Source organism: Rhamphochromis longiceps, linkage group LG13, assembly GCF_057381845.1.
Source record: "Rhamphochromis longiceps isolate RC_006_pf linkage group LG13, R_longiceps_female_GT1.1, whole genome shotgun sequence".
NCBI classification, from domain to species: Eukaryota; Metazoa; Chordata; class Actinopteri; order Cichliformes; family Cichlidae; genus Rhamphochromis; species Rhamphochromis longiceps.
The window spans coordinates 12,452,174-12,479,327 of NC_140569.1; the positions used below are offsets into that span (position 1 = coordinate 12,452,174).

Consider the following 27,154-nt stretch of genomic DNA (forward strand, 5'->3'; position numbering starts at 1 on the left):
ATCAATCGTCAAGCAAAACTCATTATCTTAAAAATATTGTGAAATTGATAATTAATTAGTCACCTTACTTTAATCTCCAAGGGGTTTTAGTTTTGTGATAAACAATTTGACTTCTGTTTTCCTTGTGTTGCTATGTTTTGCGTGTGCATGCGTTTGTGCTAATGTCTGCTTTCGTGTTTATGTCCCTAATAACAGTGGGCTCTATAGGCACACATACCATGAGCAATAGATACCTGCATTAGAGGTAGAGCATTTTTCTTTAGGTAGGTGGCCTAATGGATAATGTATTTGTGACATAGGTTCCCCTATGCTCTATGTGTGTGTGAGAGTGAGAGTAATGTTTATAGTACATGATCTCATCTGTGAGAGCTCATGCTGACAGGTAGCTACAGCACTTAAAATGTGTCTAAGTGCCCAGGTATGAGCAGAACTGTTAGCAGCCAGATTGTACACTGTGTTCACTGCCTCTAAAAGGGAGTAAAGTCATGTTGCTGGAACTTTACAATGTCTTTCTGCATCTTACCACTTTGCCCAGATGAGAAAGGTAGTTACTACCTACAAAACAGGCTGAAGCAAAGCCGTGTAGCATTTGCTAGAGGTCTTCCTTCTGCAGTTAGGAACAACAAATCTTGCAGGAAGGAATCCTTAGTTCAAATCCTAGCCACACACCATTTCATGTATTTCATTCATTCTGTTCTCGCCTGCGATTCACAGCCTTCCTCTCTACTGTCACTATTAAAATAGAGGTAAAACATGACCAAGTAAATATAAAAAAAACAACACAAACTTAGGTTTATATTTAAACTATATTATTCATTTTGTAAAACTGAAATCTCAATTTCTCAAATTAAAAACAACATATAATTATGTCTAAAAGCCACTAAATTAAAGCACAATTGAATAATAAGAATAATAACAAAGCTCCTCTCTCACAAAAATAGAGAGAATTATTGTGCACAAGCACAAAAAAAACCTCACAGCATATTTCACATCTATCTCGCACATACTGACAGATGACAGATGTGCATGCTTTAAAAAGGAGTGAGACTTTAAAGAAATGGAACTTTTACAGCAAGAAAGCATGTAGGCCACAGCCTCACTACATGGAATGTTGCTATGGTTACACAGCGGGAAAGTACCACCCACTGACACTATCTAAATGTTTTTTTGGCTTAAGTGCCACCTTGTGTGCCCAGATCCTTAAAGCATAAATAAGCTCCAACTAGAGCAGTTTTGTGCTTATAGGATTTTTGAGATGTGTAACATTGGAGACTGACAGTGTAACAAAGCGTCATGTGGCCATGGCAGTGCTCTTTTCCTGCTTTCCATGGGATACCCTCTCCAAATTGTTCAGACCACTCAATGTCCAGCCAAGCAGGATTTAAGTGGGTTCAGGTGGAGTTTGTCATTGTATCACACACATACAGACACACACAGACAGACAGACAGACAGTGGCATGGAGCCCATCCTACCCGATAACAATGATGGATCTTTTCATAGCCAAATGCAGTCTAACAGTAATCGCATTACTATTCATAAGAATCAAACTGTTTTCCTTTCAAAGATTTTCCCTGCCATTTTCTAAAAACATGGCCTTCGTTTTATTACCCAGTCATTAAAAGTCACGACTGCTTCAACAAGTACATGAACTTTTCACAGGTTAATTAACTGTGTTTCCTCACTGACTCCTTCAGTGAAACTTGGATATACAGCTATAGCTGTGCTGAGCCACCTGCGAGCAAACTTTGATCTGTTCTACATTTAATATCCCCCCTTTTAGCTGATCATTCTATATTACATATTATACATTTTTGCAATGAATTGAAGACTTTTTTCAAATTGTCCTCAAATAGGGCAAGAGGTGATGCATAGTACACAGGTCACCAATCTATCCCAGGGCAGACACAAAAAGATGGAAAACCATTTACTCTCAGCACAGCAAAAGATTAAACCCAAGTTTAAACCTACTGATATTAGACAATAATGCTAATGCTAGTTATTTTAGCATTTCATTAAAAAAAACAAGCTAATTTTCTATTTGATGTTAGCAGCACATTTAGAAAAAAGTTAGTATGGGGATAACAAAGAGTACAAAAATATGTGGTACTAGAAATAAACAGTTGGAGGAACATTTTTAATGTAATTTGATCTAATTAGGTTCATTAGCAGCAGGACAGTAAGATAAATGGGTATGAATAGAAGCATTACAGAGGCAGAGTTTCTCAGAAGTAAAGATGCGAGGAGGCTCACCAATCCGCAAAAAAAAACACATCCACAAATTGTGGAGCCATTTCAGAATATTGCTCCTGAATGACTTTGACTTTGTATATGACATTATTTTTAAAAAAAACCCCACACAATATCATCAAATCATTCTTGAGAAATCTCTGTGTAGAAGAGATAAGGCAAACATCAATGCTTCATGCCTGTGAACAATGCATTGAAAATAGGCATGAAAATATCGCACTTGCTCAGGAACATCTCCAGAAATCAATGTCTGTGGACACAGTTCACCGTGCAATCCACAAATGCAGGTTAAAGCTCAATCATGCAAAGAAACAGCCAAGTGTGACCATGATCCAGAAACACCACCATCTTCTCTCTTCCAAAGATGATTTAAAATTGACTGAGGCAAATTTTAAGAACTGTTCTGTGGTCAGGTGACTCAAATGTTGAAGTTATTTTTGGAAAACCACATCCTCTGGACTAAAAAGGAGAGGGACCATCCAGCTTGCTATCAGCACTCAGTTCAAAAACCTGCATTGGTGCACTGGTGCCTATGGCAAAGGCACCAGACATTCTAAAAGATATAAACAGGTTTTACAGCAACATATACTCCCATTCCTGTGTCTTTTTCAGGAAAGGCCTCATATGTTTCAGCAAGACAATGCTAACCCACATTCTGCAGCTATTGAAAAAAGCATGGCGTTGTGGCAGAAGAAGAGAAGATCCCTACAATTCTCCAAAATGCCCCAGTGGAACTAGAACTCATTACACAAATGTATAATATAGTTTGTAAGGCTTGAATCAATATTGTTTAATTTGGTTTTAGTTTATTTTTCTTATGAGAAAACTGTATGAAAATAATGTAACTAAAACCTTATTTTCAAAGAGCAGTAAAAAAGGAGCAGTTTTGAATTGCTTGCTCCTATTCTCTGAGCCAATGTCTTAAGTTAATTTATTCAGTAACACTTTTGGAAAACTTTTACACAATTTCATCTAGTTAGACCTTAGTTTCATTCATTATAGACTGTGAATGCTCAGTGGTGTAATCATCTTTTAATGTTTGGATTTCATTTGAGAACACTGGTTTTGAGCACAGATAAAACTGTGTTGATATGATTATTTGGTTTTGCCAGAGGAGTTGGATATTTTTAAATAGTTTACAGTCTGAAACTTGGATTGTTTAGAGGTTTGAGAGAGGGTGGAAGGCTTCAGCAAATTTTTAAAAACTGGGATAGAGAAAAAAATATGATATCATTTTGAATTTCAGTGTATTTCTGTCAAATCCTCATAGACTAGAAATAACTTGTTTTTATAAGATCTTAATCATGTTTACTTGGATTTGTCTCTATATTTTTAAGTTATGAGAAAACAAAAGTCACATTTTAGTAAATACCAATTTATGTGTCCAACAATAAAAGCTTTTTTGAGCATACAATCAAGAAGTTTATACCATGTTGCACTAAACTCTGCAACATTCGGTGTGGTAGAATTATCACAGTTGCACAACAATAAGTGGCACATCCATCTGGAGGTTGTTCCTCAACAGGTAACTCATGCAAGTACTCAAATAAAATGACTGAAAGTTTGTGTCAGCAGCCTTTTAAGGAATCATCAATCTAGGCGACCTGCTGCTTGGTATTACTTATCTCTTACTAGAAACAAACAGCTTTTATACTACTTGTACATGAAAGCCTTAGGGGACAAGAAGGAAAATGTGAGCCACATAATGAACTTTCCAGGTTAGTGATCGTGAGTAAAATTATATTTGTATTGTGGTTTTGCTCTGAAATTGAATTCTTTAATGTTTTGTACTCTGTATGCGCATAAATATAATAACAAATAAATGACTCACTTTGACTATTTTGTTGTGCACAAGGGATTTAAATTCCCCGAATGAGTAAATGCGTAATTTTGAAAGATAAAAGAAAATTTTGTTAAAATTGTACCCACCTTCAGTGTGTTCAGTAAATCCACTTAAATAGAATTAAGATTGTTTCACATACTCTTTTAGACCCTTGTTGCATAAATGTTTTATGTTCTCATCTTAAAAAATTATATGTTAACTTGTGATAATACGATTCTGAGACCAATGTCGATTTTAATGGGTCCAACAAATGTCTGTTATCACCAACTTACAATGATTTGTGCTGCAGTGACATTTAATGCTACCTCTCCACGTGGTCTGAATGTGAGTTGTTACTAGTCCAACATGTCCTCTAAAATTCAGAGGAATGGAAGGTTGAAAAAAACCTGGTGGATGGAGGAGAAGGCGGGGGATGCTTTAGCAGGATGCAAAGCCTTTGTATACTGTAGGAGTGTCAGCATGGTAGGACAAAGAGGAGAAAAGCATTTTTCTTGGCTCTGAAACAAATGAACAGCCTCTATAGGGTCATGGCTGTTGTCGCTGTGATTAGCCCCTTAACTACAGGGTTCTTGCATGTGTTGCTGTGGCAAAGCTGTGCTTTTCAATGTCAGAGTGTTTGTTATTCCTCCAGAGGAACAACTGGTGTCCGATTTTAGTGCCTCCATTACCTTAGACCATATGAGAACAGCTGATTGATGTGTGTGAATGTGAGCATCGGTGGTGTGATTGGCATTAAGCTTCTTTTACCACAAAACCGCTTCTGTGGTCCATTTGGGTCTGACGGGTGCTGATTAGGTTCAAGTGCTCCTCGACTACAGATGCCATTTGAAGATTGCTTTTATCCCCCTTGAAACACAGGGACAGATAAGAAACTGAATTTTCTTCTTTGGGGATCCAAAAAGCTTCCTCCCACATAAACAGAAATACACGTAGCCAGCACAGTGTTTCCTTACCTCTTCGCTTTCTGTCTTTAGCCTTTATTCAAGAAGCTATACATACAAATAAATACTGCAAATTAAATTTGCTTGCTCCAGGGCAGTTCCCCTCAAAAAAGAAAAGGATGCTGAGAGTGATTGGTCTTGAAAACCCTTTTAACTCCGCAGTTTTCCACCACTCCTCTATGCCATCTTATCTTTCCCATACAGCATGCTGAGCAAAAGTATTTATTTATTTAGTTTTTTCAAAGTCTTTTCCATGAATATCTTAAAAGCAACCTCATAAATTAGCAAAATTGTGTGGTTTTACATTCCAACAAACACATGTCCAAGTAGTTGCAAGACTGCTGTTGTTTAGACAACAGCAAATCTGACAACAAGTTGTAACAAAGATCAAATCTCACGACCTGAAAGTTGCTTCATAACGAATGAAAAAGCCTGCATTAGCCTGTTTTATGAAGCTATAACTCAAAGCTAGTGTGACCGCAAGTCAAGGCATGTTTAAAAGCAAGAATTTAAAGAACACATCTGAGATATAAAAATAATAATAATAATTCACAGTTAGGATATCTTACAGTTCTACCAAATGTGTAAACACATTTCCAGAAACTGTGGCTCAATTTCTCAAAACTGAAAACAAACTGAAAAGAGTTAACTGCTTTGTCCAAACTTCACAGATCTCATGCAAAATAAAACATGACACTAAAAACCACATTCCCTCTTCTCAAAACCGATTCCTTCTGCCAAAACAATACCAAGAGTCATAATATGCCATCGGATAAACACTAATGTGATTCATTCAAAACACTAACACTAGAAGTGTTCATGTTTTGACTATAAGCGGTTATGTGCTACGTATTCAAATGCATACAGTACAATACGATACAAGTGGAAATGAGTTACTGTTTTCTTATTTTTGGTGAAGTGTAGGGTTAACATTGACATAGCATCTATAGTAATAAGTATATATGTAACAAAAATGTTGCCTGTCTTACATAGTATTAGCAAAACTCACCAATACAGTACAATGCGAAACAAACAATCAGTGCAGAGCCACCACCTTTTCTGGTCAAGTTATCAATACATGAGCTTTATATTTTCAGAATTGTGTGCATAGTTTTCCTGTGTGTGCAGTTGGGGAAAAGTGTGCATTCAAAATTAGGACAGTTTAAATTCATGAACACCGAGCTTAATATGAAGCTGGTATCATGAGCACTGAAAATGTACACCCACTCTCTAAAGACAGTATATATTTGCTTGTTCTTCAAAAATTGAGGCCTTTAAAACAAATGTGATGTGAATACCATTGTCCTTTTTTTTTCTTTTTTTACTTGAATTTTAGGATTATTAAGAAAAATTATTAGGAATATTAACCGTTTCAGCTAAATTAATGCTTTTCAACTTTAAATCCCTAGGCTACCTTCTTTTGGAATTCCTAGCATGCTACGCTGCTGGCTTGTGCTGAAGCACTTCCCGTTCTTAGACTGTAATAGAAAACTTTATACTTACTACAACTTTGAAGTCCCTCAAAGTACTCAGAGTAGATGCTCGTCAAAGGGAAGCGGTCCACCCGTGATACTCCTGGGATTTGTGGATGAGCGTATTACGAGCCGCTGGCAGGTGCTGGAGCACAGTGTGTATATCACACTATAGTAATATTAATAAAACCTGAAGTGCTTTCCAGGCAACTCTCTACCATTTCCCAATACTGACTCAAAGCAATAAAATGTCCACAGGTGGGTGTGCGGGGATGGTGGATAACACATTGAAAAAGAAATGTATGAAAACTGTGTAACTCGAATTCCCTGCTATTTGAAAGGCTTTGAAAGTAGTCCCTATCTGCACTCTCACAAGATCAGTTTGTTGTGTCATATGAGTCTGTGATAATGCAGTTTTTTGTGGGTCAACAGCCTTGTAATGGCTGTAATTCTATGACCATGGAGTACAGGGATGTGTTGACTGGATTTCAGAACGCTTGTTGTATGAAAGGCTGAATTTCATGACTGTATCCCATGTTTTCTCCTTGTTCTCTCTTAGCTTTCCACTGTTTCTTCAATGTTTGTATTGTACATATTAATCTGTTTGAAGTTCATTGACCTCATCTATTACCTGTTTTCCATCTCTCCACTTTATTTGTGTTCTCTACCTAGCTCTCATTTCCGTGTCTTCGTTTCTCTCACTGCCATCCTAACCAGTTATTTACACCTCTTACTTTTTCGCTCTATTATCCCATCATTTCTCTTTACAGGTCCATCTCACCCTTTCCTGCCTCTTTTATCTCCCCTTTCCCCCTTTTTAATAGCTCCCTGGATGTCAACTGCCTCTTATGGCTATTGTCTTCTCTTTTCCCCTCTAGCTTTCCTTTTTGTGTCCTCCCTCATCCCCCTACCCTTCCATCAATAAGGATTTATACTTCAGCTGTGTGTAGGCAGGAGGAGGGCAGAAAAGATACATATGAAAAAAAGCCAAAAGAGAGATCAGATTGACCATCGGATGAAGCGCAAGAATGCCAGGATGAATAGTAAATGAGAGAGCTCCTAAGGCTGAACTAATTGAAAACCATTCTCCCCTCTGAGTCAGTTTAGCAGCAGCAGTTGTAAGGAAATTCTCACTGAGATAGCGAGAAGAGTAGAAAGGGGATGAAGAAATAAGAGAAAGAAAGAAAGTATGGATGATAGCACAAGGCAAGTAGGAGAAAGACCAAGAGATTGGATAACAAATATAAAAAAAGAGAACGGGGGAGAGAGATAGCTCCTCTAGCCAGACTAATTGAATTCCGATTTTCCCTCTGAGATTGGTTAGCAGCAGCAGGCAGGCAGACAGGCTGCCCCGAGCATGGATCAACTCTATCCAACCAATCACACTAATACAGTGTTTATGTCCAATCCAGTGCAGCCTGGTCAATAGCTTCTTCTTCAGTACAAAGCTAAGAGAGAATTTGCTGAAGCCAGAGCCAACTTAAAAAAAAAAAAGAAACACAGTTGAAACGCCCAAAATGAATCCTGGAACTTCTGTCTAAGTCAGGGGTCAGCAACCTTTAACACCCAAAGAGCCATTTGGACCCGGTTTCCACACAAAACAAGAACACTGGGAGCTGCATATCTAAAAATGAAGATAACACTGTATATATTGTTTTTTACTTTTATGCTTTGTGTGAACAACTAAAGTGTGTTGCTTATGAAATCCATGAAGTGCTACAGAGAAAATTACATGTTATTTATTTAATTAACACATTTTGAACTCTTAAAGAAATGACAAAAGGAAAGACACCCAGCTGAACTAAAATTATCCATGTAGCAAAGAAAAACTGTAGTGAGCCGCCACCCTTATATCGCCTTTGGGCTTTTGGAGCCTTGACATGGCCCAAAAATAATTGGGGAAAAAAAGCACTATGCTGCTAAAAAAGAAAAATAAATATTTGCAAAATTCTGCCTAAATATGTATTTTACCTGGTTAATGTGTGTGTTCTTATGTCGTGTATTATCATTTTATATATTTAAAAAAAAAAAAAAAATCAAAATTAGGTAAAGCAGTGTAAAGTGTAAACTGTGAAAAGCAGTACATTTAGCCAGGTCTGTATTGGCCCTGCTTGCTCTCAGGAGGCAGTAGCCAATGGGAATCCAATTACTGGAGAACATATTACTTTGTCCTTAAAGGATGAGTCAGGGGAAGGTCTATATTTTTTTAACATGTCTAGAAATCCAGAGTAAGACCAAAGCTGAATTGACTGTGCTAACAGTTATTTCTTGTGTAACCTGAGTCTGGTATAAATGATCCCTCTGTGCTACAGATCTACCTTGTTGGGTGTAATATCTAAAATTCATGTCAGTGAGCCACACTGTTCCACTGGCTGACATGTTCATGGACATATTTGAGTTGAACTGTCACCTGCCATCTACAGTTTCAGTAACAAGTGCACAAAAGTGTAATACCCTGCTAATTGCTGAAATCCCCTTTTTTTTAATAATGGAACAAAGATGTGTGACCATTATTAAATGTTTTTTATTATCTTCAGTAAGAACCAGTGGAGGTAGGTTAACAGGAAAATGGTTATGCAAAAATCACCGATGATATTGGTGGTATTTAATTCGTTCACAGTAAGTAAAATCTCGAAGGCCAGTTGGCCTTTAGTTATACGCAGTTTTTTCAAACAATATTCTCTTGTGTCTAATGGACGTTTGCGTGCATTTGTGTCCAGGTGCACTTGCCTGACCCTAATTGCACATTTGTATTTGAGTCTTGTCTGCACTTAGACTGCCTGTGTGCCTCCAGCTGCGTCGTAAAGCATGAGGGTGTCTCTCTCTATGCTCATTATTTGACTTGCTCTCCTCAGTCTCCTCTGTCTCCCTCAGTGCTCTACGTCACTACCCATCACCACTCAGCCTTTATGAATATTTAACCATTGTTCAAGCTTCTCTGCTCTCTGCACACTTCTTCTTTTATTTCCGTATTTTTTCTTATCCTCTGTCGTACCTTTATGTTATGCTCCACACATTTGTCTCTCTCTTTCTCCTGCTGAAACTCTTGTAAGTCATCTGTAGTCTCTTTCCCTCTATTACTCTCTGTCTGCCTGCCTCTGTATCTGTTTCGGCAAATCATTTGCTCTTCCGTACAGTGGAGGAGGAAGCTGCTGCTACACACCCTGCCCCTTAACGCCCAGTTGTTGTTTCTTATTTAATCTGTTCCGCTTTATTGAATTTAATTATTTCTAAATGATTAACTCCGAGTTCAGGGTGGGGTGTGGAGGGGGAGCAGGAGGACATATGTTCTGCGATAGGGTAAAAGGGCCACTGGAAGAAAGATAGTGAGGATCGTGGCTTTTTGTTTTGGAGCCAGGCAGAGTAAATAGCCTTGTGTGCACACTCATCAGTCTTTGATTCCATTACTGCAGCATGACTGCAAATGCATGCCCCGCTCCCACCCGCCAGCTCTTCTCACCCTCAAACGCACTAAACACAATTGCAACATGTACTTTTCTTTGTGTAGTCTTGGGACAGAGAAAAATAATATTTGCATATTTTCTTAAAATATTATACTACATATCTGAATGTCTTCAGGTGCCAAACAGTCTATTTTTCATGTGTCTGTGTGTGTGTGTGTGTGTTTATTTGTGTTTCTGTATGACAGGTATAAAGGAGAAGCAGGTACTGTTTGCTTTCCCATTGCCATACCTCAAAAAGAGGTATTCATTACAGTGCCACAAGGTGCTGAAAGCAGCTATAATGATTTTCAATAGGCTGTCAGCTCTTTATATGAAAATGTGAAAAGAAAAAGTAGAATGATGGGCTTTAACAATGCTGCAGTGCCCCTCCAATCACAGTGGAGCAACGTTAATGAGGAGGAACTGGAGGACATAAAGAAATCCCTAAACTTTATGTCTGAAGAAATAACAACAATTTCAAAACAACAAAAACTGATACTCAATTTAATGGATGATATTAAAGAACTAAGAAGGCAGAGCGAGGAAAAGGACAAGAAGATTGCTATGCTGGAAGGACGGGTGTCAGATCTGGAACAATATTCAAGAGTAAATGATGTGATAGTGACAGGACTGGAAACCAAGCATCAGACATACGCACGGGTAGCAGCAGCAGAGAGAGGGGAGCCACCCGAGCAAGAGCTACGCTCTTTGGAAGAGCAGGTAATGGCCTTCTTTAAAAGCAAAGGTATAGAAATGGACAGTAAAAATATTGAGGGATGCCATCCTCTTCCGAGAAAAAATCAAATACCTGCCATTATCATTCGTTTTGTTAATAGAAAACAGAAAAAAGAACTGCTCAAGCAAGGAAGAAAGCTAAAAGGTACAAATGTTTATTTAAATGAACACCTAATCAAGAAAAATGCAGACATTGCAAGACAAGCAAGAATATTAAGAAAACAGAAGAAAATACAGTCAACTTGGACGTCAGACTGTAAAATATTCATTAAGTTAAATGGAACACCAGAGCAGGCTAAGGTTCTAGTCATCAAAGAGATGACGGAACTAGAAAAATATAACCGATAAATGCAAAGCAGTGCTAAATATGATGTGACCGTCCAAGTGCTCAACCAACGCAGATGTCTGACAATTTTCAACTAACAACTCATATAGATATTGAAAATAAGACATTGATGTATGACAGCAACATAGATCCTGATTGTAATTTCTTTAACAATAAGACAAATGAATGCAATTATTATACAAATGAGCAACTTAAAAAGGAATTCAAGGTAGAACAGGGTATAACAATGGTTCACTTTAATAGTCGAAGCTTATATGCAAACTTTCAATCCATCAAAGACTACATAACACAGTTTGAACAGCCATTCAATGTGATAGCCATATCGGAGACCTGGATAACTCCTGGAAAAGAAGAAGACTTTAAAATAAATGGATATGAATTCCTTCATGTAGACAGGATCAACAAGAAAGGAGGTGGGGTGGCACTTTACATTGATAAAAACCTAAAGTACAAAAGAATGGGAAGAATGACAACTGTTATTGATGGAGTGATGGAATGTTTATCAGTGGAAATAATTATAGAAAAAAGGAAAAACCTAATTGTCAGTTGTGTGTATATATAGAACACCAGGATCTAAGATTGAGATATTTAAGGATAATATGGAGGACTTATTTACAAATATAAATCAGAAAAGAATGTTTATTTGTGGGGACTTTAATATTGACTTATTGAATCCAAATCATAATAAGAGTACAGAAGAATTTATTGATTCCATGTACAGCATCGGTTTATTTCCACTGATAACAAGACCGACCAGCATAACATCTCATTGTGCAACTCTATTAGATAATATATTTACAAATATAATAGAAGGAAAGATAAAAAGTGGGCTGTTAATCAATGATATAAGTGACCATTTACCAGTCTTTGCATCGTATAATTGCCATTATAAAGTGAACAACGATGGACATAAGATTATTTACAAAAGAATAAGAACAGAGAAGACCTTAAATTGTCTTAGAAATGAACTTTTAAAGCAAGATTGGAATATTGTATATGAACAAACAGAAGTTAATAAAGCTTACGAAGGATTTTTAAGAACATTTAACACATTACTTGATAAAAACTGCCCAGTAATTGAAATCAATAGGAAACACAACTATGCAGGAAGACCATGGATGACAAAAGGACTACAAAATGCCAGCAAAAAAAAGAATACCTTATATCGAGAATTCATAAAAAAGAGAACAATAGAAACTGAAATGAAGTATAAAACTTACAAAAATAAATTAACTAATATAATGAGATCCTGTAAAAGAGAGTATTACATTAAAAGGTTAGAACACAATAAAGATAACACAAGAGATATATGGAATGTATTAAACAGAATAATCAAAAATGAATCAAGGAATAATGATTACCCTGGGTACTGTATAGAAGGGACAAGAAGTATTAATAACATGGAGGAGATAGTAAATGGCTTTAATGAATTCTTCGTAAACATAGGGCCAAAACTGGCAGAAGAAATAAAGGTTGATGGAATAGAAAGGGACACTGGTGAAAATATTGAAAGGAATAGTAGCTCAATGTTTTTAAGAGCAGTGGAAGAGAAAGAGATTTATGACATGGTTAGAGGACTTAAGAACAAAACCAGTACAGACTGGAATGATATTGATATGGTAACGGTAAAGACAGTTATTGATGGTATCGTAAAACCATTAAAATATATATTCAACTTGTCGTTTCAAAAAGGAGTTTTTCCACAAAAAATGAAAGTTGCTAAAGTTATTCCCATTTACAAAACCGGTGAAAGACATCATTTTACAAACTATAGACCAGTGTCAATACTCTCCCAGTTCTCTAAGATACTGGAAAAACTCTTCATAAAAAGATTTGACAGTTTTGTGGAAAAATATGAATTAATGACAGATAGTCAGTATGGGTTCAGAAACAACAGATCAACAGCTTTGGCACTGATAGATTTAATGGAAAAGATAACGGAATGTATGGATAATAAGAGGTATGCGCTCGGAGTTTTCTTAGATCTAAAGAAGGCGTTTGATACTGTTAATCATGAAATTCTATTAAAAAAAACTGGAAAAGTACGGGTTTAGGGGAGTGGTTTTGGAATGGTTAAAAAGCTATATAGGGAATAGGCAACAATATGTACAAATAAATGAATATAAATCTAATTTGATGGATATAGCTTGTGGAGTACCTCAAGGTTCAGTACTGGGTCCAAAAATGTTTATTATGTACTTAAATGATATCTGCAGAGTATCGGAGATTTTAAAGTTTGTAATATTTGCAGATGACACAAATATACTGTGTGCAGGTGGGGAATTGCCACAGGTTTTGGAAATGATCACACAGGAATTAACGATATTAAAGAAGTGGTTTGATATAAATAAATTATCATTGAATCTCGATAAAACCAAATTTATGTTGTTTGGAAACCAAAAGAAAAACATCGAAGTAGAAATATGTGTTGACAATGTATATTTAGAAAGAGTAAATGAAATAAAATTTCTTGGGGTGATCATTGACCACAAGCTCTGTTGGAAGCCACACATTACTTATGTTCGGGGGAAATTGGCACGGGGCATTGCCGTCCTGGGAAAAGCAAAGCATATGTTGGATCAGAAAGCACTGCACATTTTATACTGTGCTTTACTACTGCCATATATGAGCTACTGTGTAGAGGTCTGGGGAAACACATACAAAAGTAACACACAAACAATAACTATAATACAGAAAAGGGCCATTAGATTAATAAATAATGTAGGGTACAGGGACCATACAAATGCACTCTTTGTCAAAATGCAAGCTATTAAATTCCAAGACTTGGTGAAGCTTAAAACAGCGCAAATAATGTATAAAGTCAGAAATAAATTGCTTCCCAAAGAAATCTGTAAATTGTTCATAGAAAGAGAAGGTGGGTATAACTTAAGAGGGAAATGGAATTTAAAAATACAAAGTGCTAGAACAACTTTAAGAACTATGTCAATCTCAATTGCAGGAGTTAAATTATGGAACAGTCTAACAGAAGAAATAAAAGACAGTCAAAACATAAAACAGTTTAAAGTAAAATATAAAAACCTAATTTTAAATAAGTATAAGAATGAAGAAAACGGGGTTAACCCAGGATGGTAATGTTGCTGGTAATGGTGTTGCGGTTCTTTTTTGGTTGTTTTTTTGTTTTTTTGTTTTGTTTTGTTTTGTTGTTTTTCCATAACTTGTGTATCTGCAAATATACACATTCTGTATTTTTCATATGAAAGAAACTATACTGTGGTGGGGCTTGCTAATTTCTTGTTTTTGATTTATGTATGTTATGTTTTGTTTTACTTCATATGTTTATATGTTTCATATGTTGTTTGTTTAATTTAAGACAAAAAAAATTAAATGAATGAGAGGTAAAACTTGAGGGGGTAGGGACAAATAAGTAAATACTTCAGCCTACTCCTTTTCAAACAAATAATGGAATGATATTTTGTAATGATTGTGAAGGCACATGTTTGAAATGTTTGAAATAAAAATGAACTGAACTGAACTGAACTGAACAGTGGAAATACTCATATAGAGTTGCAGAAAGCATATACAAAACCCAGAAATGGACTTGCATAAATCCATAAACATAGGCATCCATCCACAGTGTGCACACCTCTGAAATGTCGTTTCAGATTCCAGACTTATATGTATAATTCAAACTGAGAACAGAACTTTTAGCAGGTAAGACAGCATCTTTTTCCCCATTTTTGAGACAACAAATTTGGGGTTGGGTGTTTGGATCAAAAGTTACATTACTGGCTGAACATGAGGAGCAGAAGCGACCTAAGCAATAGGATCCCAGGACTTTTTAGTAACATTACAATAGGAGATGCAGAGTTTCTATTTCACTACTAAGGGGCAGAAAAGAACAAATGCTGGATCTAATCATCATTTAAAGATTCAATCACTACTCAATTATTGCACAGCTGAGTCAGCAGTCTTAAGTAAGACATAGCCCATTGAGCACTTGTAACTGAATGAGTCTACCAACCAACAGGTGTCAACAACAGCTGCCAACAGGTGTGAATTTCTTGAGCTAGTGTATACACCTTAATTCTCTGATTATGGATATCATTTATAATATACATTTTGACTAAAAAGGCCTTTCATATTTTATTAAATAGCTGTATCTCAGTACAGCACCATGTTCCATCTCAAAAATGAAGGAATGGCATAATTTCGGGAACACAACGAACAACTGAGCTTAGTAGTTTTTCCACAACTTATGACTTATTTCTGATGGCAAATTATATGTATCTCTATTTACTCTCTATTATTCTTTCAGTTTAAACTTAGTCCTCCCCAAGCTACCTCTTTAATAATTAAGCTAACTAAACAAAAATCTAAAAACAAATAGCCAAATCATTAGTTTCACCTTGCTAGTACAGGGTTTGATCCCCTTTGGCTTTCAGAGCTGCCTTGAGTCTTCACAACATAGATCCAACAAGTTGCTGGAAACATTCCTCAGAGATTTTGGTCCCTATTAACATGACAGGATCACACAGTCCCTGCAGATTTGTGAGCTGCACATCCATCATATGAATCTCCGCATCCCAATCGTAGTCTACTGGATTGAGATCTGGTGATAATAAAGACCATTTTAGTACAGTGAACTCAATGTCATGTTAAAAAACCCTCCCTGAGATGACTTAAGCAATGTGACATGGCTCCACAGTGTAAGATGGGTACACTGTGGTCATTAATGAGTGGAAATGGTCAGCAACAATACCCAGGTAGGCTGTGGTGTTTAGAGGATGCTCTGTTGGTATGAAAGCATGAAATTCTTTCTTGTTGTTTTCACCGTGGTTGAAGATTTAAAATAAGTAAAAACAGGTAAACAGATGTACCTAACAAATTGACCAGTGAGCGTAAGCAGCTGTAGTTAAATAAATCCAAGAAAAAGATCTAAACATTTGTAATTAAATTAATAAGTCCTTCAGATTTTACTGTGATGGAAATCCTAATTAAACCAATAAAGCAGCTTTGTCAGTGGCACACACAGCAAATCTGTTTGATAATTATTCATGAATTATGTTGCCACAAGGAAATTAATTTTAGTCTTTTCAAACATGCTATACTACGGCACCTCTCTTTTTGAGTTATTTGAAGTACCAGTTCATTAAAATTCTCAAAAGCCCCTGGGTCAAGTCTTGGTAAAATGCAGTTTAGTGATGCACTAAGTAGGTTTAAGCAGAGATACTGGTTTTGTACGCAAGTAAAAAGATAGCTTAGTCACACAAATTAGCTACTTCTTCTCCATTCCCTCCATAATGTTTGTAGCGCTGTCTGATCAGATTGCAGCATTTTTGAGGCATTTGGATCCCTCAAAAATGCAAAACCTTTGCAAAACATGATAAATTAAAGTTGAAAGTCCTCACTTCAATCACATATTGATCATTTGATTTACAATCCACTGTGGTGGATTACAAAACTACAACAATCCCAATAATATGAAAGGCACTGTACTGTATGTGTCCACTGTATTTGGACAACACCGCATTGTCTGCACCATAGTCATGCACTTACTTAAGCATACTGTGATATTTCTCCACAGGGGGACATAATTCAAAGGAATTTATTTAATATTATCATTGTTTGTACTGCTTCTACATGATTCCAGCTACTAGCAGAGGGTTTAGGATGGGTTAATAAGTAGAAAGGACCCCTCAGCAAACTGTAAAGTTTATTCAGTTGCCAGCTAATTATCACTTAAAGCATTCGTGTGGCCTCTCTGAAGTCCACAAGTTTGGTATTGGAGCCTGTCTGCTCACTAAATATCTTGATTTTGTTGTGGTTTGATACATTGCTGGACTAAAACACTAACTGCTACCATATGTGCCACAGTTACCATCAGGATTATCGTTTTTGAAAATGAAAAACAGCATATCATTTTGAATAAGCAAGTCACTTTTAATGACGATGATAATGATTGATGATATACATTTGCAAATATACATTAAATAGCAAGCAGCTACTTAGATGGTGACATAAGATGACATTCGTTTTAGAAATGCCACCTGCGCAACAGGTGCGGCACATTTTGTTGATAAGTTGATTTATGATTGTGGAAGAAAAAAATGCTAATTTAGGTTCAACAGACAAGATGATGAAGCAGAAGGGACTTGTGTGATGTTATAAAAATTTGAGAAGATAACAGAGGGAGGTTGGAGAAATGTAAATAGCCAACAGGTGGTGCTTAAATTAGGTAATGAATGAAGGCATAGAGGAGATTCTAATGTCCTTTTCCTCGTGGCCTTAATGAGGCTATTTTTTTTCTTGTAATTTATATCATAAAAAGAGGGGAAAACACGTTCTCAACTTGAGTCAGTAACAGCTTCATAGCTGCAATGCCAAAATCAACAACCTTGGGCTCTAAGGATAAGAGACACTTGAGGGAGTTTTGAAATACAAGTAGGGTCTTTGTCATCATCATCACCACCCCAGAGTGAGATTGGGAAAACTACATAAATGAGGATTTTTCTGTTTTTGCATATAACAAAATCCTGAAATTATAACATTAAATACCATGTTATTAAAATAATTACCCCATATCTACTAAATATGACGCAACAGAAACTCCTTAAGGAAATTTGTGACACCAGTCCTCCATTGTTTTGTTTTGTTGCTCTGCTTCTGTAAGTTATATCTGCAAAAATCCTTGTTCTGATCAGAGAACATAAAAGAGATATTTGGTTTTACAGCCTAATCAACAATCATCAAAACTGCTCATAAAGTCTTTGAAAAATTGTTAATAAAACAAAATCACAGGAAAAAACATGTGGCGCATGTAGGAACAAGCACAGGTAGAAATGGATGATCGTGAACGCCTGTTCATATCTGCTTTTACTGTCTACTGAAAATCAGGCTTTTGCTTCACTCACTCGTAGGTTTGCATTCATTCTGCTTCACCATTTAGCAGCAGCATCACTGATTGTGTATAAAGCATAACCTTTGTGTTTTCACAGGCGCTTTTAAGGATTTCACATTGCATTTGAAACCTTTCTTGATTGTTCTTTGTGCGGGCTTTACATTTATTTTGCCATGGAGAACTCTTTAAAATGGTGGCAAATTCTGTTTTAAAGACATATAGCTTACCAGGTTATAATAAGGGGCCCTTTGAAGTGGAAACAGTTAAGGTTACTGTTTTGATGCATTTGCTATCATTTTATGTGCTGAGAACTGGCAGAATTGAGGTGGACTGGCATAAAGACATTGATTTACATAGTTTTTTATCAATTGCTCGATCTGTTTACATCTCATGATGTTGAAAATTAAATATATAAAGTTGTTGTCACCTTGTAAACATATTCAAATATCAGATATTACTTGCAATCAATGTAATATAAAGGTCAGCTTATGCTCTTGCTGCTGTAGATAAAACAGAGCAAAGTATTACATGATTCTGAAGAGTCTTCACTTACCAGTGTTTTACACAATTTCCTGGTCCAGTACCTAATGTATGAAACAAATTAATACAACATGTCACAAATCACTGGTTTACCATTTAGCTATGTGATGTGAGAAATGGGATTTGGCATGAAACCTTTCAGTCTTCCTAATAACCTAGACAACTTTGAGCAAGTACGTTTTCATATAAAATTGTCTTTCAGCTACACGTACAAGTGTCTCACTATGGCTACATCAGATTGTGTTAGAATGAGACAATCCTCTAAAGGAACCCATATAGAAGTCGCCATATTGCATTACTGTGAGAGCATACAGGCAGCTTTAAATGAACACTCTTGCAACTGGGGCTTCATTGTCTCTCTCAAAGACTTCTGAGCTGTGTGTTTACAACAAATAGTCTGAAGGGTTTATTCCATTAGTTTGGCCTATGTGGTCAGGTGGGTAAACTCAAACCAGACCGAGGAACTGACCTGAGAAAAGTGAGTATGGCTGTCTTGTTTGTCTTCTTCTCTTGAGGAAATGACTTCAAAATGCATTTGATCACTGAAATATAAACAGATAAAGTTGACATTGGAAGGCCTTGAGTTAGTCACGCTTCTAACTCTGTACTGTGAACCCAGACAAAAAGACTCATACAGAAATATAACAATCTAGGGCTCCACAATTAATCCAGTGTTACCTTCAATCACAATTTCAGCTTCCTGAGTGATACTGAAAATATTCACCAACTAGAGGTTGGCAGATTGAACCAAATATCAATAGTATTGATACTGGTATTGGATCGATACTATCGTGTCAAGATTGATACTGTTTTCTATAAGTTCAGTATGCACTCCATTGAATTGTAGGTTGTTTGGGGAGTTTAAAGACAGGTACATTTACATTCCAGGTCTCAAAAAAACATGAAAAGTTTAAAGGTGTGTTTTGTTGTTTTAACTGATTATCATGGAAAATAAAAATCAGAGTGATTTGGTGCTAATTAAAAAGTGTTCAGAATTTGCAAATTGATATGTCTCATAAATCATGACACACTGGTATTGGTATGGGCAATACTGGTCCTGTATTAGCTTTGTATAAATGTAATAGATTTAATATATATTTGCAGCACTACAACCAACAAAACACAAAACAGGCTTCAAACAAAGGCAGATCAAGCACTCCCTAAACCACCGCCTCACAACGTTTCTGCTAGCTGTGCTCTGCACTGTGCAGCTTAAAGTTTCCTAGACTAGTATGGACAAGAAACACAACGTCAAAAGGCAGTTATAAATCAAAATTCAAATGTCTGCTAGAGCAGAAGGAAAAGACCTTGTCCCTCAAATCAGATCATGATCCACTGTTTGCAAGTAGGCTACTTTAGTTTTAGGGCAAGTGATGCTAATCCAGAAAAAAATCATTTGCAAAGGATGCTGCTGTAAAGTAGTACAGCTAACTTGAAAACATATCATAACCTAAAGCATTTTTTCTTATATCTGTATCCTAGAATGCTGCTAGCTTTCCAGCCTGGTGACATCTTTCTACTTAAACATTCTTATATACTGCAATTTGTCTTGTTGCCTAAACCAGAGTTTACTGTTTGCCTTGAGTATAAATGCAAGTGAGGAAACAATATTTAATAAAGACATACAGTAACTGTTACTGCTGACTGATGAGGATTAACTGAAAGCAGGGAATGGAAGAGGAAATTGTAAATTAGACCATTGAGATGTTTATACACGTATGTTTGTGTTAAAACACTTTTTGAAGATTGCTAACTTCTGAATGTCCCACAGGCAGGTAGAGAGGTAGATGAAGTGCTTGGAAAATTTGTGTCTCTGTTTCACTCGATATGTAATGGCTGTGGTGTTTATGGGGTCGGTCTTTCTCTTTTTGTTTTTAAATACATAGACTTGTCTCGTTCCCTTGATTGAAACCGTACAGCTTCCCTTTCTATTACTGCGCAATTCACCGAATTGATCTTGCTTGGATTTGACAACTTTTTACTGCGTTATGTTTGTTGCTTTGTCTCTAAACATTGATTTATCTTCATCTGTAGTTGCGAGATAAGAAAACTTAAGTACGAGAGTCCCTTTGAGAATCAGTAAAGTTTCCTCCTTATGTGAGGTGGTAGTGTTGCCACAAAACCCCATCCATTATAGATTGTTATTGAGCTGAAGATCATTTTTCACCTGGGATGACACAGTAGGGATTTCTCAAAAAATGTCAACTGCTCAGTGTGATTGCTCCGTGTGATACAGCTACCTCATTTCATAAGAAACCTAGCCTTATAGTCAAGGTATCTGGCAAAGAGTTCCTGTCAAAGTGGGGCTCTTTAAGAAATGAAGAGCCACTTATAATAGTGCTTAATTGACTGGAAACCCATTGTACGTTTAGCATATTTTTCTGTAAATCTCCAAGCACTGCGCTAGTAGAGATAGCCACTTATACAGGGCTCTGTTTGCAAATATAACTACTAGCAAGCCCACAGTGAACATAAACCCCCCTTGGCCTCAGCGCACCTCTTTAAACCCTCCCTAACCACCACTGCTTTTAATCTCCATGGTTGATCACAAATAAAATTCAGGAACATGTAGTTAATCACCACAGCGGTTCCACCATGTTCTCCCCTCACCAAGCCTGCTTATTGACTCAGGCAGCACCAGCAATCAGCCTACTAAGCTTTTAATCTAAAACACAATTACCACCTATGATTCGATGGTTCCAGGCAGTAATGTTTTTTGTTACTGCATGGAAAGGCTGCTATAGTCCTAATTTGCACACTCCATTGGCCAGTTAGACCAATATTCAAAGGCAGGACAAATATTTATGCAATCATTTATTTGTAGATGTACACATAATAAAACCAGTACTCCATAAGCAGCGCTGTTGTGATTATGCATCAAGATAGCCAAAACAACGATTAAGAGATAATAAGTCTAATACAGTCCACTGGCAGTAAACAATGTGTTATAGCTGTTCACAACATAATGATTTTAGTTTGACCACAAGATGGTTCACAATTACGGGGAACTTGTACTCATCAGTAGTTACCAAAGAAATGTCGTACTTGATTTTAACTGCTGTTTTGAATTGATTGGGGAGGCACTGGGCTCGCAAATCACAAAACGTCCTGATTAAAGAAAGGAAAAAAAAAAACACATCTGCCCAGATAACAGTGAAATACATGACTTTGTTGTGTTATAAGCACTCATTTGCTGTGATCACAGGGGTATTATACAACAGTTCCAAGTCTTTCTATTTTCTCTGAAAGGTTCCAGAGCTGATGGGAAGTTAAATAGCGCCACAGGTATCACCTGCTTCCTCCCTGCTCCCCCTTGGTTCACATCACGTGCATTTCACCTTCCTGCCTTTCTGGAAGCTGGGCCCTACCACATCTGTTTTCCTAGTGAGACCCAATTATATTGCCACTGTTAAGACCCTGTAGACACTCGAATCTCAGAGAGCTTTGGAAAAAGGGATGCTATTTAAAGTACATATAAATGTGTTCGACTGCATTTGTTTGTCAGATAAGGCACATTCTATGGAGATACATTAATGCGTCGAAATTTACATCACATTAAAAAACAGTTATTTTGACCGTGAACAAACGATTGTTTTAGAAAAATATAATGAAAAAGTGAGAGGGTCCTGGCCTTTTTATAGCTGCTGACTGGCTCATTGGAATGGGGTTAATGAGATTTCTGGCATGTTTTCCCTTGAGCGAAAGAAAAAGTACTAGTTTTCACATCCCGCTTACTAAATATTTAAACAGTTTCATATTTTTTCCCACACATCAGTTTGATGTGAAAACCTCAGTCAGGAGATTTTTTGCAACATATTGACTGCAAATATAGCTTTTTTCAGCTGATTTAAATAACAGTTATTGTGAGGTAATTTTCTTAAAGTGTTGAAAAAAGAAATAGAAACTTTCTTGTTCTTGTTCATTTGACAGCAATAGTGCAGAAAGTTTTTATTTATTTGTTTGGTCAGTTAAGACTAAATCATCACCAAGGGCTCTTGTGGTGTGCAGTTTATTTTCTTTAGGATCAGATGATGAGAAATGTGTTTTAAATAAAGCACTGGCATGCTCTGTGGAGAAATAGTTTTCATCAAAGCAATCTAATGGTGCAGACAGTGGAAATTACTGAGTCGTATGCTTTCAAATGGCTTAGTTTGACCCTGTGACATAAAAGAATGTGCTAATCAAGTTCATGCTTTGCCGAATTACTGGCTCATTGGTGTTTTTGTTGTTGTGTTGATGTAGCTTACCAGGAACGCGGAATTTCCTTTTATTTTAATGACAGTGTGATAAAGCCCAATGGTGTAATTGACTGTAAGTGGAGACAACACGTTCTATGCATTGGTCGTGTCTAAGGATGGGTATCGAAAACTGGTTCTTGTTGAGAACCGGTTCCCACTGTTTCAATTCCTTGGAGTTGTTTGCCATTTTTGCAAACGATTCCCTTATCGATTCCAGTCGCCCCGAATGACGTCACCACGTTGCGGAGCGTCATTTACCTGGCAGGAAACACGGCGCGTAAGCGGCTCAAACGCTCAAAAGTTTGGTTATTCTTTACAAGAACGGATGACAACAGGGCAACTTGCAATACTTGCTAAGTAGATATTTCATTTAAGGGAGGAAACACTACGAATATGCAAAAGCATTTGCTCACTAAACACGCAATGACCTCAAATGAATGTCGTGTTTTTAATTCCGCTCCGGACTCATGAATCTCAACCCAGCAGCAGCGGTAACGTTTCCACGTCCTCTCCCGTTAATGCGGCAGGTAAATAATCAACTAACAGTGCATATTATGTTAGCGCGATCTGCCTTATTACAAAACCTGCCATTACTGTGCATTTAGGTGATGATGAGAGAGACAGAGTCTGGCTGGCTCAGATGCTGGCAGTTCTCGCTGCAGTCTACCGGTAGCGTCTCCTTTCAGGCCAGGATAGACGAATGTCACCGAGCAGTGACTAAGTTTGTGGTAAAAGCCTTGAACCCATTTGCCACAGCAGATGCCCCGATTTTAGGTAAGTGAATGTGTTTAATTGTAGGCAGGGACATTACTGGATATTCTTATGTAATTGCTACAGAATAATTTATGTTATACTTTGTTATTGCTACAGAAGAATATTTATTTTATTTACAATTTTTTTTTCCTGGGGACCCTGTGACACCCATTGAAGAGCCGTAGGCTGTGGATCTCTTAAGATCTCACTGTTGGGTTTGTAAGGCCATGTTACTCCTAAATTTCTATCTTGTTCAAAGAGAAGATATAAAACAAAGTTCTAAGCTAATCAAACTTAGTGTTCTCCTTTTTTAAAAAGAATCGATAAAGAATCGAATCGTTAAACAGAATTGAAAATTGAATCGGAATCGTGAAAATCTTATCAATACCCATCCCTAGTCGTGTCTTTATGTGGTAAGAGCCAGGCAATATCTCCAGCAGATACCTTTAAAAGAGATACTTGAAAACATTGAATAGCTGGGAACAATGGTGGCAGTCACCGAAAGCCTGAAACTGAAAGAAATATACACAAAACACAAATACACACAAAGATGAACCTTCATCTACAGACTTGGACAAATCTCTGTATAAAGGGGTAGATAGACTAGAACAAAAGGGGCCAAACGTAATAGGGAACAATAAGTGTGCTTTTGGGTTAAACTCAGGGCAAGCTAGTTTTTCTTTTCCCAGAGCAGAAAGGACTGCTGAAAGATAGGTCCTCAGGTATCAATCCAAAGGAAACTCAACACCGTTCAACACTGAAAAGAAAAAATAGATTTAAAAGTCGGAACTTGCACAAGTTTTGAATATCCTGAAAACGCTGTAGTATAAACTTTGAATCACCAGAACATTTCAGCAGCATATTTGCTGAGGGGACGACAAGACAGACAAGCAGGAGAACAAAACAGAGGCAGAGGTAGAAATGAAAGGAAGCTGCGCTGTTTACAATAGTCTGATGTGCAATCACAGACGTTAATCTTCTTTATGTCTCTGCAGGGACATATTTTTCTTCCCTGTGGACCATACAGAGGCATGCTTTTATTTATACAGATAAACTGACTCAGCAGTCTCGGTTAGCCTACAAGATGGGTATTCAAGAGCTGGAAGAGTTCATCAAAAAAGTAGAGATCCCTCTGCTGACCTGATATCCCAAAGGCAACCTTAGACCAAGAGATAACATGCAGTAGATATATTGTACATCATCTGGTTCAAATAGGGAAAGATTGTGGTTACAATTGAAGGCCTATTAATCATGTCCCACACAAAACAGCAAAACACAAATGTATACAATTGAATGGAGCTTAAAAAATGGGGCACTTTTTGAAAAGGCTATTTCACTGGATTGCATTATCTTGAAAAATAGTTCATGTTATCGTGCATACCTCTGTAAATCCTAAACGTGCTTCTAATTTGACATTTAAGTGTTGCTGTGACAAATGATTACTTTCAAAACCACTTCAGAAATTCAACATTAATCAGCAGCATCTCTCCCCCTCCCAGTATAATTCTATTTTCTTTTTGCCAATATTGAAATTTCTCCTAAATGGGAAAACACTGGCTGCTTTAGTGGATAAAGACATATTTGAAGCCTGTGCTTTTGAGACTAAGCATTGCAATGGATGTCCATAATATAATTTAGGCCATTTGGGGAGAAGCCTTTTTGCCCATGATGTGTCAGTGAGTTAAAGCTTAGCCCCAGAGGGCTGCCGCTTTAAGCCCTAATGAAGAGCAGTATGTCATTGGCCATATGGCAGGAGTCATGGTGTTAGTGCAGACACTCAGTGCCAGCTGAAACATGTTAAGGTGGCAGCAGAGCATATGTGTATACTTTCATATGTTTACAGTGTTTACATGCAGTGTTAATTGTGTTGAAATGCCTCCATGTATGCTGATTTTGTACATTCAAGTGCGCTCATGAGTGTGTATCTGTAGCTGACAGTAGGTTGCACTATGTGCCAGATTGCCTGGCTTTGGAAAGCTGACAGACTGCCTGGTTTCCCATCAGTGCAGGTCACTGGCTGAAAGTAAGGCTTGAGAGGACCTGCCGGGTAGACAGACTGTCAGCCACATCAAGTAGACAAATGGTACAGGCCAGGGCCCTGGGGCATCCAGCAAGGTCAAGGGTCATAACCGGTACACATAGACATGTGACAGCTGTCAATGATTCTAACACAGAACTGATGGTTATCAATATGCTCTGCTTCTTTAGGTGCTAGGGCTGGAACTGCAACTTGATTATTGATAGAACTCCCACTTAATCACTGATCAATAAAATGCCAGAAAATATGAAAAAAATGACAAACCCCAACAGCTCAATGTGCCACCTTTGGATTTCTGCTTTTGTCTGATGAATGGGAAAAGCAGGATTAAAGAACTGGTTTCTATAATAATCACATAAAATAGAGGAATGAAGCAAATCAAACTCAATAGATTCTGGAACATGGGACTATTTAGCATTTTGCTTAAAATTAAGTAATATAATTAAAGTCGGTGCAGTTACCAGTTATTTTTTCTGTCTGACAGATGGAAAAATGAACCGATTATTTCACCTCTTGTAAATACGATGCAGTTTTATTTTGAAAGTTGTTTTTATGTGTTTAAGTTGTTTTTATGATTTTAGAAAACTAAAATATAATGTTAAAATATGCAAAAGAACTCATCTTCATTGCTGTTAGGATACACTTGAGGTAATCTGAAGCCTAGAATTGTTTCATTACTTCAAGTAAAGTCATCAGTTTTAAACATAAACGTGGAAAATGAAAAACAAAGAGAATATACAAATAATGCAAATTAGAATTTATGCTTTGTGTCATAAACTAGGCATAGCCTGGGTGTATAGAGTGCTCAACCAATAGAGTGTAATACCCTAAAAGACATTAATAGTAGTAACTTTATTCATTTAATGTCATTATGATTACCAAGCCCAGAAGCTCAATGACTATCATCTCCAATGTCTCTAATGTCACTTTTTTGTTTCTCACTCACACATTCACATTCTGTCTGTGTCATCTTGTCATTTTGTCTCTGATGCTGCCATTCAACTCACAGTTTGATTCACAGTCACTTATCATGCACACATCTTTCTGGCAAGATGCGTCTTCATCGGGCGGCAGCAGAAACACTGACAAGCATAAACGCACATAAATGGACAACAATAGCACAGACAAATTTATCTTTAAACACCATTTGAGATTTGACAATTGGCGCAAAAGTACTGCAGTAAATTAGTAGAAAGCTGTGTAGAACTAATTAGCCACTGTTTTGCTGAGAGAGGCTGAAAGGAAGAGAGCATGAGAGATGAGATGTGTTTAACAGATGATCTATATGCAGGGTGCTTCACAGTGATATCCCCCACTGAGAGAAATTATTGCTGTAAACAGAAGCTTGCATCTCATAAATGCATCTACATTCATTTGACTTGACAGCAGGCCTCATAATGCAATCTTTAGCAGAAGGTGATATCTGTTTGAGCAAGAATAGCCTTAGCATTGATTGGCATCCAAGATATAGCTAAGAAAAACGACTGAGGAAAATTAAAAAAAGAGAAGATGAATCAGAGCTTGCCATCTGGCGTGAAATTATAAACCAGCAGTACTTCAGTGACCTGAGAGTTCGCATCTGCCTATATTTGTCTAAAATGCTGTCACCCAGAGTACAGCTGTGGGGAAACAGGAGGAAGAAATGACCATAAAGCTGATGTCAGGCACCCGGTGATTATGATTTGTCCTGTGAGAGTA

At 37.1% G+C, this 27,154-nt stretch overlaps 1 protein-coding gene across 5 annotated transcripts in view; it reads left to right on the top strand.

Moving 5' to 3' along the window:
* grid1a (glutamate receptor, ionotropic, delta 1a) overlaps window positions 1–27,154 on the top strand; it is a 299,124-nt gene that overhangs the window by 63,990 nt on the left and 207,980 nt on the right. The window contains exons 1-2 of one of the 5 annotated variants that reach the window (XM_085427704.1): window positions 22,898–23,192; window positions 23,271–23,439. The exons of the other annotated variants lie outside the window; for them this stretch is intronic. Of the exons in view, the coding sequence (XP_085283830.1) occupies window positions 23,133–23,192; window positions 23,271–23,439 (229 nt within the window). The 5' untranslated portion in view covers window positions 22,898–23,132. Of the gene's footprint in view, window positions 1–22,897; window positions 23,193–23,270; window positions 23,440–27,154 lie in introns of those variants that run through there. 5 annotated transcript variants of the gene reach the window in all.